Consider the following 18,932-nt stretch of genomic DNA (forward strand, 5'->3'; position numbering starts at 1 on the left):
GGTAATTCAGAGTTGACTGCAGCAGCAAATTTGTTAGCAGTTGGGCAAAACCATGTTCACTGCGGGGGGGGGGGGGGGGGGTGCAGATGTAGCAGATGTAACATTTGCAGAGAGTTAGATTTGGGTGGGTTATGTTGTTTCTGTGCAGGGTAAATACTGCCTGCTTTATGTTTACAATTTAGATTTCAGTTTGAACACACTCCATCCAAATCTAACTCTCTCTGCACATGTTATATCTGCCCCCCTGCAGTGCACATGGTTTTGCCCAACTGCTAACAAATTTGCTGCTGCGATCAACTCTGAATTACCCCCCAAGATCACAGGGAAGGTTATGGATCACAGGGGCAACCTGAAAAAGGTTGACAGTGTCTAGGCCAAACCCAAAAGGTCGACACAGAGAAGTGGTAGATATTAACAAAAGGTCAGCACCGTAAAAGTTGACACAGGAAAAGGTTGACATGAGTTTTTTTATATTGTTTGGTGTCGTTTTCTCTGTAAAATGACTGGGAACCCCAATTATTGCACTGCGTCCTCTTGCAAGGCTCGCTTCGCTCACCATGCTGCGGCAAGGTGCCTCGCTCAGCTACCGCTATGCTCAGCACAGGTTGCTAATCCCAATCATAGTCTACGTGGATAGTAAATTATGAAAATGTTGGAAATTACAAAAAAACCATCATGTCGACTTTTCCTGTGTCGACCATTGCCATGTCGACCTTTTGTCAGTGCTGGCCTTTTGTCCATGTCAACCGAATGCATGTCTACCAATAGTGGTCAACCTATTGACTGTCATCTTTAGTACTGTCGAACTCTCATCTGGATTACCGCAGGGAATAGGATGACTGAGAAGTTACTCAAATCCACGCTAAAGGTTCTATTTATTATACTATACAGCGATAAGCCAAATTCTATAGTAAGTGGATGTTGCTGCATTTCATTTCATTTATTACGGGTTTTTTGTTTGTTCCTCCCCTGCCTACCTTTTGCACACATCTCTGATTAAATCTTACAAGATTTCCAGCATTATATACTGCTGCACCTGTGTGTAATGCCCACATGCACTCTTTGGCTCATAAATTGTGTGTAAATCTGGCTCTGGTACTAGCCAATGCCTCCTCAGCCATTTACCTCACTGCACGTCCCTGGAGTGTACAACTGTATATAAATGTCCTCAACATAATGGCGGCCATCATGGAGGAGACAAAACAACTGACAATTTAAACCACATATCACAGAATCACAGCAAACTGCCTATCAGACTGGAAACTCCAGCTGCTTAACAGCATAGATGTGCAAGGGCGGTGAAAGGGCAGGAGGATATATGTGAGAGGTAGGTGGCTGAGGGATATGTGTGTCACAGGGAAGTGAATGAGACAGGTCTAGGGTGTATGTGTGAGAAGGAGGTGACTGGGGCAGGAATATATTTGCCTGTGAAGTAGGTGGCTGGGGTATAGGTGTGTGAGAGGGAGGTAGTTGATGCATACTTTCTACTCTCACAGAAAATCGGGTGACCCTCCCGGCCCCTCGGAACTGCAGACAAGTCTCTCCCGATTTTGCTGTTCCCCCCTGCCCAGCCGCCCACTTTGAGTGTAAACTGGGCGGTCCGGACAGTCGATGACGCAATTCTTGTTGAATCGCATCATCATAGTCACGCCCCCTGCTGTAAAATGCCGGTTGTAGTGGCATTACAGAGCGGGGGCATGGCTTAAATGTTGTGAAGGGGTAACCACGCCCCTTGACCCGCCTTCACCCCACCTCCGCCCGCCCCGTTCTGCCTCCACCCCGCCCCCTCTTCTCGTCATTGTCCCGCCCTGGCCCTCCACTGAGCTGACCTGCCAGCTCTCTCCTGGAGAGAGCTGCCAGAAAGTCGGTAAGCATGAGTTGATGCAAACCTAGGTAGGTGTGTGTGTGTGTGTGTGTGTGTGTGTGTGTGTGTGTATTTATGTACAGATGTAGAGTATGAGCCGTCATATAAGCTGCAGCTAGTCACTCCTGCAATGTTTGCTGCAGGGCATGTGTGTGTATAAGTGCTTGTGCATATATTTCCAACCACTGTGCATATACTTCCTATAGTGCAATCGTGGGTGTCAGGGGCGTAGCCAGATTTTTGTGGTCCCCATAGCAACATTTTGAATGGGCCCCGTCCCAATGCTTCTAGAGAGGCAATTCTCTGCAGCAGTTGTTAATTTTATGCCCTGTAATAGTGCCCTAGTTCATTTTCTGAACCATAGTAGAGCCTTATTTAATGTTATGCCCCATAGTAGTGCCCTAGTTTCTTTTATGAATCGTAGGCGTGCTTAAGTTCACCCTATATCACATATCAGAGCTGCGAGTACAAATTATGCCGCACAGTACCCCCAATTCACATTATGATATATATTGCTCCCTATTCATATTGTGCCTCATTACAGTGTCCCGGTTCATATTATATAACATTAAAATGCTCTCCAGTTCATTTTATACCACACTACAATAAGCAGGTCCAGGGGCTCCAAGGAAAAAGTTTGAAAGGACCCCTACGTACCACCCAATGGTGAAAAATGTATATAACAAATGTAACTTTGACGGGGAATGTGGGCCCCTCTCAGCTCTGGGCCCCATAGCAGCTGCACTGCCCGCACCAATGGCAGCTACGCCCTTGGTGGGTGTGACTCGTCCCAGCTGAACACACTTAGTCATTGCTGTGATTAGTATGCATGCAGGGCTGCTGCAGCCCATTCCATTCTTATATAGAAGTATTAGGTGAAGCCCTTTCTGGGGTGACAAAGGACCTGGGGGGGTTGACACAGGATCTGAACAAATGAGGGGGGAAGGGGCTGACACAAGACATGAGGGGAAGGTGAGGGACACAGGACCTGGGCAAATGAGGGGGGAAGGGGGTGACACAAGACATGAGGGGGAGAGGGACACAGGACCTGAGGATATGAAGGGGGGGAAACACAGGTCTTAGGAGGGTGACAAAGGACCTCGACATATGAGGGGTGAGAGAGTGATATGGGAAATGGGGAGTAGGGGTACAAGGCCTAGCGAAATGAAGGGCTGAGGGTAAGGAGGGACACAGGACCTGGGGCCATGAGGGGGAAGTTGGTGACATGGGGACATGAGTGGGGTGGAGGGGGAGTTGGGACACAAGACCTGGAAACATGAGGGGGAATGACACACAACATGGGGACATGAGTAGGGTGAAGAGGGGGAGTTGGGACACAGCACCTGGGGAAAATCGGGGAGAAGTATGTGTGTGTGAAGTTGTACAGGATTCCGCACTGCGCGGGTGGTTTGGCGCTATACAGGCGGGGGAAGGTGGGGGTATCTTCTCTCACCTCGTATTAGTTTCTCCTACTCCACAGGTGGCTCTGGGTCTTATTGTTGTCCTTGGTGGGCGGCTCTGGTCAAGGCGGTTTGGCAGGGCTGTCTTAACAGCAGTGTAAGCCCCTGGACACAGCAATGCACTGGGGCCCCTACCCATCCTCCAGCAGTAAGGGTGGGGGGTGCTATCAGCGGCAGCTTTAAAGTCCCGCGGGCGGTAGGTGGTGTTCTATCTTTCACTCAGCATGTAATTTCTGCTAATTATTAATTTACTGCACAGATGGGGCACGAGGGAGAAAACTAAGCTGTAGAAGGGGGCATTGTGCTGAAAGAAGGGTCCCTGATACATGACTTCCAGGGTGGTAGGGGTGTTTAATACGTAGGAGAGGGGTGGATAGTGGAGTGTGCTTAATATTCATCATTTTCCAGTGGGAGGGCAACATACTTGACTGCAAATATCTCCAGTTCCTGGAAATAGATTTCTTAGCTTCCAATGGGATAAACAACTAGAGAGTCCCACCTTCCAGGAGGTACTGGGGACTTGGGAATCAGAGTTCAGAAGCCAGAGCAATCCACCGACGAAAATATAAAACTGTATACCAGGCGTGTGGAGCTGGAGCAGGGAGCAGCTGCTGGAAGGCTGATAACTCCGGTTCTGGGCACAGTAGAGACAAGCTGCCAGTGTCCACTGAAACGGGAGAGTCAAAGCTTTTGGAGTATACCCTCAGAAAAACTTTAAGTCAGACAGAACCTGAGATATCTGGCTGGGAAGAGCAAGTAACAGGCTTGGATGGAGACCACTGCTTTGACATTGGATATCTCAGGTTCCCCAAGGCTGATTTTCAAAAATTTGGTATCCCTGGAAAGAGAGGACCGTCAGCTATCAGCCTAGCACCCTTATACTCCTGGGGCCTTTGGAAAAGTGCCCACTGAGCCCATACGAAAAGACGGCCCTGCGGTTTGGCGGTAACTGGCAAGAACTCACCAAACTACAAGCGACAGTGACACGCCACTCCAGGAGCAGTCAGCGCCGGCATGGTACAGCTTCTGTGCATGCGCAATGTTACCATGACTTACCATCCTCCTCACTCTTTGGTGCAGTGCCTGTGAAGCTGTCAGCGCTGCATCATTCCCCTCTCGCTGTTGCTGATCTCTAAGGCTGGGAGTCACTTGTGTCTGACTCCCTGAGCAGCTGTATGGTCATACACAGTGCTCTGGTCCTATGGACGCCAATAGAACCCTGGTCTTTCAGAGACATTTTTCTTCCAGGCAGCCTCAGCAGGCCGCCCTCAGGTCCCGACGCCCATAGGCAGCTGCCTAGTGGAAGCTCCGGCTCTGTACGCGTGTGCATTGCAGCAACCATAGAGGCTGCTATATTTGTACACTGAGGTGACTGAGGCAGGGCTATCATATAACGTATATGGTAGATGGACACGTTATAATAACACCTCCCCCCCCCCCACACACACACACACACACGCGTGCACACAGCCCAAACTTTGACAGTTTTCTTTTTAAACTGGTTAACGCTTTCTGCAACAATTTATGCCCGACCCCTGCTGTAGTTTCACCCACAGTATCCACAGCTCCCATCAGAGGTGGTAGAGACTAATACAGTAGCACAATGTAAACATGCTTGGGATAGATATAATGATATCCTTACAAAGAACGAATCAAATAAGGTTTGAGGTAACTAACAATATGGTTAAAGAAGGCTCAGACTAGATGCATACCTCCCAACTTTTGTCCCTTTGGAAGAGGGACACGCCGCTGAAATCGGGACAGTTGGGAGGTATGTAGATGCATAGGCAAATGCATGAGGGGGTTTCTGGTTGCCGGGAACCCCCCTCCCTTTTGCCAGCGGATCAAATTATGAGCACAATAGCAATAGTATGTGATATGATGATTACAGCTGCCACCCCAACATGCCCAGTGGCAGCAGTTTCTTCTACCAAGTTTGCTGTGTGTCTGGCTCTGAGCCATCAATCAATGCACTGGACCAGAGAGTAGCTCTCAGCAAGAAGAGACAGGAGTCTTACCATGAGATGGAAGACTGTGTGATTAGAAAGTGCATTTTTGTCTCCTATTGGTTCTATAGTTTGTATATTTATTTATTTATTTATTTAATCAATCATTATGCTGTGTTTAACCTTTTACTGACCACTTATTGCATTTATATTACTTAAATATGTTTAATACAGCCTAAACTATAGACCATCTATAGAGTTAAATATTAATACTGTATTCCATACAGTATTCAGAGTATAAAAAAGACCAATGTGTACATTAATGTCTGGGGTCGGAACTAGGATCTTCTACCGCTCCCCCAGACTCCCACGCTTGCTCCAATTTTCCACAGGGATATTGTGGATTGCATTTGTAAACCCCCCTCTGAAAATCCTGCGTTTGCCACTGAGATAGGCCAAGTAGTTCTTATCTGCCGTCAAATTCTATGTTTCTATGTGTAGCTGGAATCACTTCAAGTTTGGTAGTGTGTAGTTGAGATAATGCACTGCCAGGTAGAGACTGCATAATATAGAAATTGGGGAGAGACACTATATAAGAAAGGTGGAAAGTTGCAGAAAATTAATAGAAACATAATTAAAGGGGAAAAGAAACCGTGCATGGGTATATGTATATAACACAATATAAAAAAAACACATACAGAAACGCATATGTTATTTGTTAGAGTAAAAGGGAACACAATAAAATATAACTATAAACATTATATTTAATACAATGCACATATTTTAGACTAGCTGATCTACTCATTCTTTGTACAGGAGTTTCTGATTTTCACGGTTGTAAATATAAATGAGTGTTAAAAATGTGGTAAATCTATAGAGATGCAAATTTGAGATGTCTTAATGTAAGTAAATATTAATCCATGGTTCTACAGTAAAAAGTGACAGGACCATTTTTGTAGTTTATTACATTCTACCCACTGGAGATGTAATCCAAATTTTGATCCGATTGTCCGTTTGGCTGTTATCGTTCACACAAAGCAAGTCACGCATCGGTAATGACATCATTATGTCAACCCCCTGATCATCCCCTTAGGGGAGGTTTAATAAAATTTGAATTATGTAGTTTTCCTGTTTCCAACCTGATGAATACCTATGTTAACTGTAATCTTCCTAACATATCGGGAAGTAAGAGAATTAGTGATGAGTGAGTGAGTGAGTGAGTGAGTGAGGGCTTTCACATTTATATATTATTTATTTATTTATTAACAGTTTCTTATATAGCACAGAAAATTCCATTGCTCTTTTCAATTGTACACAATAATAAAACACAACTGGGTAATAACAAACAGTCATAGAGGTAGGAAGCCCCTGCTCGCAAGCTTACAGTCTATAGGAATGTCCAGCTACCAAATTAATATCAACTGCCAGCCACATGCACAATTTAGGTGTTTGGATATTGGAAGTGGTGGAGATGCTACTGATCTTTTTTTTCATGGAATATTATTCACTATGAAGTCCAACACTTTACTGCAATATACTGTATGTGCTAAAAAGTGATCTTTCTCAGGCATACCGTAATGCATGCTCTGCAGCAGGCAGGCGCTCAGGGTGTATAGGTGGAACTAATAAAGCTAATACCTGCATCCCATTTACAACTGATAATAAAAATACCATTTCTCTTACATGTAATAAACTGTTGATTCCCTTGGTCATGTCTAGTAAGCGCTGATTATGGAAATATAAGAATATCCTTGAAATAGAAATAGTTACAACAAATGAGAATTAAGATAGCTACAGTAACATCTGAGAATATTCCCACAGCATTCTCCTTGTGACTGTATAGTATATAAGGAGTAATCCCAGTTATACTTTCACTGCACAACTATTGCAAGGGATCCAAGATGATGAAGTTCCTGTTACTCGCTGTCCTCGTCCTCGTTGGTAAGATACACCTTGTAGTGTGACCTTCTCTCTTGCACGTTGTCTGTCAGTCTTCAACGCACTCATTGTGCCGTGATTTATCTGTGAGCCTTGTTGTTAAATGTTTTGCCAAACACATAGTAACTCTTTAAAATGTTTCCATTCTCAAAAGGGTCAATTATCACTTTTTTTTATATGGGCATCATTGTAACTTTAATGTTACACTATCACATCTGTCATCCATGAGCTCAGAAGAGCATGGTACATCTTGTACATGATACATGCAAGTTAGAACAGGAAGACCATTAACCATAAAGACGAATAATAACGTTCTGACGTGTATTGTGGTTGGTGCATCATGTGGTGATCTGAGTACTGTAAAGTGTTCTTGATTTTCCACAAGGTCTTATATAATATTGTCTTGTGCCGCCCGTTCACATTGTTGACTTTATCCATTGGTCACTATTTTTACCCCAAAACAAAAGCTTCCAAATAGATCCAATACAACCAAATATTGATGGTCAAGTCAGTGACTATTCAACTCAGAATGGATAGATAATGTTCATCAAAAGGATCAGTTTGAAACTGATCAAAATATTTGTGTTATGTGATTAGCGCCTAATGCTGCTACAACTATCCTATATTACTCATAAAATGCAGACGTACTTCTGCTCTGTCTCATTAACCTGTAATGTGCATGCGATGTAATCATTGTTTTTCTTTTTACTTACAGTCATATTGAAAACAAATAGATTATACCACAGAAATATAATCATAGATTTAGAATCAACTTAAGTAGATGCATGTGTCAGCTTAACTCTGTACCAGTGGTTGCCAAATTTTCATGAAATCAGTTTTTTATTATGGTAGCCCTAGGATAAAAGTTTATTATTGATATATTTGGAAAAAAATAATAGGTAAATTGTGCCTACATGTCATCCTTATGATCAGTTATGTGGTGTGTACAGTTGTGCTTCTGATTGTCCACATGTTTTATGATTGGCAGCCACTGGCGCTGGTTTTGCCTGTCACTTTGATCATAAATAATTTGATTTGGTCCTGGACCATCAACCCAAGCCACCCCTGCAAGAGCCTAGCGGCACCGCAGGGTGCCTAGGCACACAGTATAGAAACCACTGCTCTATACCCTATACCTTTTATTATTTTATGTTATGTAACAGATTTTTACAGCCTACACTTTCTGCTATTGAAAATTACACTATGCTATAAGTCAACAACAACTCTCTGGCCAGGCTACACCCTTAGAGGACAGTGGGATTGCGCCATCTTCACAAGGCGTAGTATGGAGAGAAGCTCTATCTGGATGATGTAGAGATGGAATTCATTAGATAAATAGGCCCCCTAACTTCTTGATCCCTAATCATAGCACTCTTGGAAGCTGTAGTACCCCCATTCACTACTGATTCTTTCAACTTTTAAGCAGAACTTCTATGTACTGTACCATATAGTAAGCAGACACATTGCAATATGCACAGCTTAATGAGCTAATCATGTGTCTCATATTAAGGTATTAACACAGTGGATGTATTTCTTTTTGATCTTTAGGATATTGTTCTGCTGATGTTCAGTACATTGAGGACATTGCAGACAATGCACGTGTGGTAGGAGGAACAAATGCAGGCAAAAATGCCTGGCCATGGCAGGTGAGCGATTATACCAAATGCTGTTATAGCCATAATGTGAACTAATCATGGGGCGGGTACTATAGTGATTATTTGTGATTTATTAGCTTCATCTCTGTCAGGGCTGCCCCTGAAGCCTGCACCAATTATCACCCTGCAGTAGTAATCAGTGACTGAGTAGGCTGCTTGATGTAAATTACTATCAGCAATGGCGTCTAATGATCATACATGTGCAGAGGCATTTTATTATAATGGGGTGGCAATGTGCAGTGGGTGACACTACCACCTCATACAGTGCCCCCTTTCCCTCATGCCTGGTGCATGTGCAGATCTGCATTGATGGCGTCATCTTTCTGAAGATATCGCTGGAAATATGGTGCAGTCTGCATACTGGCGCCGGGAGCCCGACCGCCGGCTTACCGACAGTGTGGCGAGCGCAAATGAGCCCCTTGCGGGCTCGCTGCGCTCGCCACGCTACGCGCCACACTATTTTATTCTCCCTCCAGGGGGGTCGTGGACCCCCACGAGGGAGAATAAGTGTCGGTATGCCGGCTGTCAGGATCCCGCCCCCGGTATACTGTGCGCCGGGATCCTGACAGCCGGCATACTGAAGACCACCCACACCGCAATGTATAAGAGAGTCCCCAGGGTCATCCAGTAAAAAGGAAGAAACAAAGCTATCATCCATTCTTTTTTGCACTTTTCATACATTCCTGAATTGATAACCTCAAGAAGAACTTACGTTATACAAAAGGAGAAATAAAGGAGAAATACATTTGTGGGGTGGGGGGGGGGGGGGGGAGAGATATGAAAAGAGAGCAAGGGAAATGTAAATGGGGAAAAGAAGCAGTGAGCTTAGTGGGGGAAAAAAGAAACTAAAACAGCGACTACTGTACTATAGTTATCACTTTCTCACCCCAACAGGGGACACAGTGGGTGTAAGGAGCTATCCCATCTGCACTGGGGGATCATTCAACAATATACGATTTTCATACCATTGTATGGTCTGAAAGCAGGTCTGAATTTGGGACTTGGTAGCATCAGATAAAGAATAAATATACAGTAACTTTCCCAGATGGTGATTTTTTTTTTTTAACTGTACCTCTTTGTGGAGTGAAGTCTCTATCCAATCCATTTTAAATACAAAGGTGGATACTCAATTGTTTGAAAAGTTAGATGTCTGTTATTTCTTATCTAATAGACAGACACCCAACCAACTTTTCAAACATTTGAATTCCTCCCATTGAATAGCTTTTCTTTAAAAAGGGCAAGGGAAGTATATAATTATAAATTGTTCTGTAAAATATGTTCTATCTTCTAGATATCTCTCCAATACATCTCTGGCAGCAGCTGGTACCACACCTGTGGAGGTACTCTGATCCGTGCTAACCGTGTGCTGACTGCTGCTCACTGTGTGGACAGGTAACAGACACAGAAACAATATCAGGTTCATGGTAAAAGGTCTCTTATTGAGACTCTTAAAGGAGACTGCTAGATATTAGCTAGGCTTTATAATATTTAAAGCTTCTACAAATACATTTGAAGCCAGAAAATCAGTTCACAAGGACATGTTTTATAAATTAGAAATACATTATGTTGTGTTCACAATCTACAGATTATTGTGTTCCGCTACAGCTTTGCCATGTATAGCAGCTTGCTGTAGCGGAATCACAGTGCGTACGCATCACAGCCATTGCAGTGTATGGCACAGCGGTAGTGAGCATGCGCAGACACATGACCTGATATGCCACGAGTTGTATGCTGGGATAGTATGCATTGCCGTAAAAATTTAAGAGGACACATCTATATTGAAACACCCCCGACTCCCCCCATAAAACATGCATCAGTATACTTGTGTTCGTGCAGCTGAATGTCTGGCTGCATAGGATGCTGCAACTTGTAATCCCGTTTATAGATATGCCCTGGGTCAAACTATTGTAACTATCATCATCAACTCGGACATTACTCCATATCTAGGGAATCCGGGAGAATAAAAAGTTACTTTGTTTATACATATAAGTTTAAATAGGACATATCTCTAAAGGGTGCTGTTGACTTGTCTCTCGACACCCCCACTGCGCACCTCCCAACATTTGGGAGTTAGACTAAGGGGCAGATGTATTAAGCCTGGAGAAGTGATAAAGCAGTGATAAATAAGTGATAAGTGGAAGGTGATAACGCACCAGCCAATCATTACAGGTTTGAAAATTGACAGTTAGGAACCGATTGGTTGGTGCATTATCATCTTGCACTTATCACTTCTCCAGGCTTAATACATCTGCCCCTTAGACCCTGTGTGTGCCAAAAGGGCTAGGTCTTGTGGTACGCCCACAGTTCCATCAGTCTGGGGTAGTTCCAGCACACCCCAAGCAGTTCGGCTGCAACCAGGCTCACACCCCCACACTAATTAGATCCTGTGCACATGCACATGACATCTGTTCAGTGTTTAACCTCCCCTACTGTGGCTGTCGGTGGGGCATGGTGACAGTGGCTGAAAATCGTGACATTTGGGAGGTATGCTACTGTACTCTGCACACATGTACTAAGGCCACGTTGTATGCATGAGAAGTTTGGAAAATGTTTACGAACCACAAATAAATTTGCTTTTAACTTATCTACTAAAGTAAAGGAAGCCTTAATTCCTCCTATTATCATCAGTTACATAATAAATAATACATCCTATATTACAAGGTAAAATACTGACACAATAATTGAACACTCCACTGATACATTTTAATCCCAACATGATCTTCTAGGTTCTGGACTGTTGGCAGCTATGAAGAAATAAATGAGGTTCATAAAGAATTTAAATGCAATAGAACAAAGTAACTAGAGATTGTTTTTTAATTCACCCATGGCAATTTAGAATACGAGAGTATTTATACATGGTGCTGTAAGATAGACCCCACTGCGCTGCTTCACTGCATAGACCCCACTGCCCTGCTTCACTGCAATTCAGACAAAGTAAATTACCCTAATACAAAAGCTCATTTAAGGCGTAAAGTATCTCTATTTAGTGCAGAGCACTATACAGGGCGATGTTGCGCAAACAGTTATATTAATGGGAACGGCGCATTGATCTGTTATTTTAGGATTCTTGTTGAAAGTGTATTTAGAACCTGGTATCTCTATAAACTGTGACCTAAGTCTGTCTGCTTATTTCTACCTGCTGTTTAGGGTAGCCACCTACCGTGTGGTCTTGGGAGAACACAACCTGAGCGCAAATGATGGAACAGAGCAAACTATCTCAGTGTCAGCCATCCGTATTCATGCATCCTGGAACACCAACAATGTTGCTGCCGGGTACGTTTCTGACACAAATTAAGAGTAACATATAGTTTGCTCCTGAGTAGATTTACTGTTTGGCAAATCACATTTACTGAGCACAAACAGCAATAAGACTTCCTTTTCCACTCTCCAGTTAACTTTTTAAAGGGAAGGACCTCAGTACCTCAGTACTTTAACAGGAAAACTTTCCCATTGAAGGGGAATTTCTCCTTCAGTAGGCTTTCATTTATTAACTTGTTCGTAGTCTCCATTCTCTTGCAGCTTTTGCTAAATACATAACTTTTTCTCTTGGTACCATCTTTGTTTTTCAGGCATATTATTATATCATCAGGCCACTGTTTCACTTTGTTTCTCTGTGATATGATACAAAGCTGGTCTCTGGATATTATTGTATCCAGGCGGTTATTCAGGTTTGTTAGCAAACCATAAAAGTTAGCAATTGGGCGAAACCATGTTGTACTGCAGGTGGGGCAGGTGAAACATGTGCAGAGAGAGTTAGATTAGGGTGGATCATATTGTTTCTGTGCAGGGTAAATCAGGGCCGGATTAAGATTTATGGGGGCCCGAGGCACCTAAGACAGGGAGGATCCCCCTCCCCCCCGGTCCGCACCAGCGCAAGTCCTACTATACCTCCTGGGCAGCCGGCAGGAGATGGGACCTGGGGATCTCATGATTCCGGGGCTGGTACTGCAGCAGCATGCTGGGTAGTCAGCAGCCGGAGGAGCAGGGCTGCAGAACATGGAGGTCAGTGCGGGGGCCTAGCTGGATTGCAGCCGTGGTGCTGCCTGATGCAGAGAGTGGCGGTCGATGCGGCGCGAGCCTCTCTCCTGAGTGCTGCCGGGTGTAGACAGTGATAGCCCCAATCTGTGCAGCCGGGTGCGGTCCGCGGCAGTCAGTACGGGGGCCTCTCTCCTGGGCGTGGATTGAAGACTGAGCCTCAGGAGAGAGCCCCGGTCACCTCTGCCCAGGTCAGCATCCAATCTGTGGTGGCTGGCGGGGGGCCCTTTTATAGATCCCCCAGAGACCCCCCCCCCCCCCCCCCCCTTAATCCGGCTCTGGAGTAAATACTGGCTGCTTAATTTCTACACTGCAAGTTAGATTTCAGTTTGATCACACCCCACCCAAATCTAACTCTCTCCGCACTTGTTACATCTACCCCACCTGCAGTGGAACATGGTTTTGCCAATTGCTTACTTTTTTGGTTTGCTAACAAACCTGTATAAGGCCCTAAGTAAAGAAAGTATCACAGGGCTATGTCATAATCCAGAGCAGCAAAACATAAACAACTAATGCTGATTATATGATAGATGGAAAGACCCATAGACGAAAGATAAAACAAAAAACAATCTTGCATAGGTATGAGATCTTATTACAAGTTTATTTCTCTCATCCCATATAGTTATGATATTGCCGTCCTCCATCTGGCATCCAGCGCTACTATTAATAGCTACGTGAAACTGGCTGCCCTGCCCGCTAGTGGCGTTGTTCTGGGTAACAACCACAACTGCATTATTTCAGGATGGGGAAGAACCACTAGTAAGTTATCCTCCAAGATAGCTTTGTAATTGGTTGTCTATGTAATTGTCCAAGAAACCAGATTGCATGTATAGTAACAGAATGGGGAAGTCCCACTGCTAGGACTACCAGCTAATACATCATGTGCCCTCTAACCTTTGTTACCTGCAGTGTACAGACCTTGCTTCTTGGGTTGGGTCAGAGAGCTCCAAGCAATGTGACATGGACACTGTAGTCATTATACTATGGGTTATATAGATAATAAAGAGTTAATAATAATAATAATAATAATAATAATAATAATAAATATGTACATAGATAATTAAGGTACACATATGGGGTAAAATGTAATAGCCTGTGAGATGCAGCCTGTGCAGGACTTTGTGCTAGTCTGCCCGGATTTTTAAAGAAGCAATTATTTACAAGGCAAAACCAATCTCGTTTTGCTATGTAAATGATTGCTGCTTTAAAAATCTGGGCAAACTCGCACAATGTCCCGCACAGGCTTCTTCTCACAGGCTATTACATTTTACCCATGGTATTTGATAAATATATGTTGCATAAAGCTGAATGGTTGCTGAACAGGGTGTAGGTTGCTGGATGAAGAAATAAAAAACTGTATTAGAGTGAGTGCTGTCAGGGTTATCGTGCACAAATAGAAATGACATTTCTATATTTCCAGCTTTGGATTTTGAGAAATAAAAGTGGCATTCATGAAGCGTCTATATAGGGGCCACAAATAGTGACATGGTGTTACTGACAATTATTTACCTGTAAAGAACGAACTACAAAAAGTTGCCTCTTTCCAGCAATGCTGTATTTACCATGCAGGAAACTAGACATCACATGGTACCACATGCTAGTGGATACATATCACATGCATTATTCATATTGATTAAATTTTCTTTTTTTCCTAATATTTTTATTTTCAATTTGATCTTTATAAAAATCATCTTTGTTCTCAGCAATAACAATAGAGCAAAGGGTGTGCACAATATCTGATTTAGAGTATATTACTCACAGTGTCTAAGATAGTGTAAACGCTAAGTACAGACTTGTTTGCCTGCTACGGTGAATAATTGTATTCTTATTTCTTCTGTTCCAGCCGGTGGATCTCTGCCATCCATCCTCCAGCAGGCCCCTCTGCCCGTGGTGGCCCACGCAACTTGCTCAACCGGCTCTTACTGGGGCAGCACTGTCAAGACCACTATGGTTTGTGCTGGTGGTAATGGAGCCCAGGCTGGATGCAATGTAAGGCTTATAAAAATGCTGATTCTTATTACAAGTATTGTTTTGCTAAATTGTACCTATAAATAGACATCTACATTATTTTACAGTATTTTTAGGTTGTTTGTGTTTGTTGTGTGGGTGTACTACACAGAGCAATGCCCAAAGGGACTTTCACAACATAAGTCAACTGGTAAATAAATAATTAGTTTGTTAAATAAAAGAAAAAGTTGAAAAGAAACCAAATCTGAAATAGAAATGTATAAAATAAACCAGACATTGTGAAACAATGGCATTCATATGGAGAGAAGATATAAAGGGTGAAAGGGGAATTGAATCCTGTAAAACAGGCATGGTTTAGTTTGGGTGGGACTGGCAGTGGTTCATGTTAGGTCACACAGGTGCAGAGACACTTCTTAAAATGGACCTGGTTGGATGTTTTATTGAGCAAACCACAGAGTTCCAATCTTTAGGCATCCCAGGGGAACTTTATCAAAGCTTGGAGAAAGATAAAGTACCAACCAATCAGCTCCTGTCATTTTACAGACTGCGTGTGATTGCAGAAGACGATTGGTTGGTACTTTATCTCTCTCCAAGCTTTGATAAGTCATCCCCATCATATGTGAGAAGGCTTGCTCTGCATGTTGTTTCTGCATTTAGAAATGAGAAAAGTTGTTTGTTATGTGGATGATAATCTGCAAAAGAAGAATATGAGGGCTACAGAGAGATAATGATCAGTGACAGACCTACTCTGATGACACTTTCAATTAGAGGACTGAACACTTAGAAGAATCAATAGCTGGAGTAGTTAAACCAGTTTAAATCAGAATAGAGTTGGCAATAAAGCTTAAACTGTTGAGGATGAGGAGGCATTGTGGCAGATTGCAGTACAGGCTGTGTCCAAATATGAAGGGAAGATTCAGAGGCTTAGATGAATATGACTGAGCAATAAAGGTGTAATTGGATCAGTGGTGTATCTATACTGGGTGCAGTGTGTGCAGTCTGCATGGGCCCCTAGGTCCAGGGCAGAGGCGTCACTCACCTCTTATGCACCCGGTGCGGCCGTGGGCACAATGGGGCGTGGCTTCATGGGAGGGGTGTGGCTAAGCAAACCGACCCATGGGAGGAATGTGGCAGATTGCATTACAGGCTCTGTCCCATACAGTGTATGAAGGGAAGATTCAGAGACTGAGATGTGACTGAGCTATAAAGGTGTAATTGGATCAGTGGTGTATCTATACTGGGTGCAGTGTGTGTGATGCACATGTGCCCCTGGGTCCCGGGGGACCCACTCCACACATGCTGCACTCATTTATTCAGCACTTACCTTTCCGGAGTCACGTGCTGGCATCGGTACCACTGCAAAAGCACTAAGAAAATGGTGCGTTCCCATGTTGCCAGAGACATGCATAGTAGACTCTAGCACAGCGCTAGAGTCTGCTAGAACTCAGGCTCACACAGTCCAAACACAAATATGCTGTTGGTCGGCTAGAGTGGAGGGGGCCCAGAAGGAGACTGCACACGGGCTCCATCAACACTTAAGACACCCCTGAACTGGATGGTCCACAGTTAAAACATCCAACTACTGTACACCTATATCCACGTATTTAAACTATGCTGTTGCACCTGCAGACAAATCAGTGAAGTGTCGTCTTTTTCTTAAAAACAAATGTGTGGATTACCAAAGCAGAAGACTTTGTTACAACAAGAAAAATATCTCCTATAAGAGTCCATATCAATCGAGATAGCATTGGTTCATTTTAGGAGGGCAGTAGTGGCACTGTGTAGCCTTTGTGGAATCCATGTTGTGATCATGATTAAACAATGAAGTGCTGGCGATTATCAACAGATTGGGTTGACTGCCAGTTTTTTTCAGTAGTTTACTAAGATCAGAAAGAAGTGTTATGGTTTGATAGTTCATAAGTAATGGGCAGTAGTTCATATGAGCTTTGGTTCCAGGCCATTAGGTCCAGGAATAGAGAGTAGAAAAATGTCACCCTTAAGAAGGGAGGTGATATAGGTTCAAATACTCTAGCTGGACAGTTCTGAATTAAGTATTGGAAGAGTTAGCTATTGTCACTGGATTACTGCAAGGTATGAAGTTTAGATACATTTCAATACTGTTTAAAATACCTTTGAATTAAAAAATTGAATGAAAAGTTATGGAATTATTATCAGATGTCACAAACATATATTTCTTTTTTTTCAGGGAGATTCCGGTGGACCCCTGAACTGTGTAGCCGGTAGCGGATATGAAGTCCATGGTGTGACTAGCTTTGTGTCCTCCCTTGGATGCAACGCCTACCTTAAACCAACAGTGTTCACCAGAGTATCTGCCTACACTTCCTGGATCAACAGTGTAAGTATTTACTTATAGATAACTTGTTTCTGGAACATAGCTATTAATTTCCTTTTCTACATGTATATTTTCATTTATATGTGCTCACAAACCCCACAGGTTAGTTTACTTGGGATGGCAGTGCCTATTTTGTTGTGTTTATACTGTATATAGGAGAATGTACAGTCACTAGACACAACCTATATAACCCGTTGAAGTATCAGAGTGTGTACAGAAGACATTGCTCTCCATCTGCAGTATGCTAACTTCTGTGTTTATTAGTTTCCGCAACACAGCTCATACTGTATGCAAAATACAACTAATTGTCCTTTGGCAGCATACCAAAGATGGAGAGCAATACCATCTGTACAGAGCCTTCACATAGTTAGGCCAACTTGTAGCCAGTAAGAACACTTAGAATAATATTCATTGAATTAGACTAACCTATAGCCAGTTATACCATTAGAACATTCTACCTTCTTTAGATAATTAGAACATTTAGAAGGCAAGAACAAGATGCTGTCAACCAGTATTGGCAATTTGAATTCTCTGTGATATGCCACCGCAATGTCTAGCTGAGCCCGTTACCACTTACAACAGTGAGCAATCCTTGTCCATTTTCCTGCACGCCTCTATGGGGTGCAAGAAAATATGAGCAAAGAGACATACTGTACGTGGAGTGTATTCATGACCGCTCTAGACACAAATTGTGGGGAACTGCATTACAGCAAGAATATTTAAACTTGACTTAAGGCAAGAGGTGAATCAGCATAAGTAGTTCATAGCATAAATATAATATGTGTGAAATATAGCTCCATGTTAAACATTTCAACAATGCCAATAAACTATGATCTAAGTTTAATTCATTTTTTATGTTGTCTATCTTGCAGAACATCTAACCTTGCCTGATGTGATACAGAGTGAAGATTTGGTAACATCAAAGATACAGTATCTGTAGGGAAAATATTAAATTTCTCTTTATGAAATCAAAGATACAATAAAGACAATATTATTATACGTGCTTCATTTCAGATGTGTATCATTTATTTTACTTCTTTTTAAAGGGAAAATATCAAAATGATAAAGGAGAGATGGACAGAATAGGATAAAATCTAAAGCAAAAATCTAAAATAGTATACAACAATATATAACAATGGCTACTAGTACACCAGTTGATACTCTCCATCCGGGACATTGGCTCTTACCTTCCCCCATAAACCCGTCATTGCTCAAAGAAGCCTGCACACAAAGGGGTATATTTACTAACAGTCGTAATTCTCCCGATTTGGTGGGAGAATAATCACGAATGACATCGAAAGTGTAAAACTGCAACTTTTTGAATTTGTTACGACGGATTTACTAAGCTGTCGTATTCGGGTTTTTCTTTTGTTCCGATGTCGATATCATTCGTGTTTTTTTTTTTTTTTTTACGGCAGTGATTAGCAAAACACTGCCGACTTTTTTACAATGAATCTCGGCCGGATCTGTGTGATCCGTGCTGGGGTTCATTTTTTTTTTTTAAATTAAACACTGTAAAATCCCCAAAAAAAATTGCGTGGGGTCCCCTCTCCTAAGCATAACCAGCCTCGGGCTCTTTGAGCCGATCCTGGTTGCAAAAATATGGGCAAAAAATTGACAGGGGTTCCCCCATATTTAAGCAACCAGCATCGGGCTCTGCGCCTGGTCCTGGTTCCAAAAATATGGGGGACAAAAAGAGTAGGGGTCCCCCGT

The 18,932-nt window shown here is 42.9% G+C and overlaps 1 protein-coding gene across 1 annotated transcript; it reads left to right on the forward strand.

Annotated features, from left to right (window-relative positions):
* The first annotated feature begins 1,237 nt into the window (after positions 1-1,237).
* LOC135050653 (chymotrypsin-like elastase family member 1) lies at positions 1,238-18,200 on the forward strand. The gene is made up of 9 exons (XM_063957080.1): positions 1,238-1,327; positions 7,092-7,211; positions 8,757-8,854; positions 10,155-10,255; positions 12,011-12,136; positions 13,521-13,657; positions 14,742-14,887; positions 17,073-17,222; positions 18,092-18,200. Exons 2-9 carry the CDS (start codon positions 7,172-7,174, stop codon positions 18,098-18,100), a joined length of 807 nt encoding a protein of 268 aa, XP_063813150.1. The 5' UTR covers positions 1,238-1,327; positions 7,092-7,171; the 3' UTR covers positions 18,101-18,200.
* The last annotated feature ends 732 nt before the right edge of the window (positions 18,201-18,932 follow it).

The sequence above is a fragment of the Pseudophryne corroboree genome, chromosome 2, assembly GCF_028390025.1.
Source record: "Pseudophryne corroboree isolate aPseCor3 chromosome 2, aPseCor3.hap2, whole genome shotgun sequence".
NCBI lineage: Eukaryota > Metazoa > Chordata > Amphibia > Anura > Myobatrachidae > Pseudophryne > Pseudophryne corroboree.

Excerpts from the sequence above, each read along its gene's own strand:
- LOC135050653 (XM_063957080.1), top strand. The coding sequence starts at position 7,172 with ATGATGAAGTTCCTGTTACTCGCTGTCCTCGTCCTCGTTG. Across the intron at positions 7,212-8,756 it reads CGCTGTCCTCGTCCTCGTTG|GATATTGTTCTGCTGATGTT; the intron begins GTAAGATACACC and ends TTTGATCTTTAG. Across the intron at positions 10,256-12,010 it reads GCTGCTCACTGTGTGGACAG|GGTAGCCACCTACCGTGTGG; the intron begins GTAACAGACACA and ends CCTGCTGTTTAG.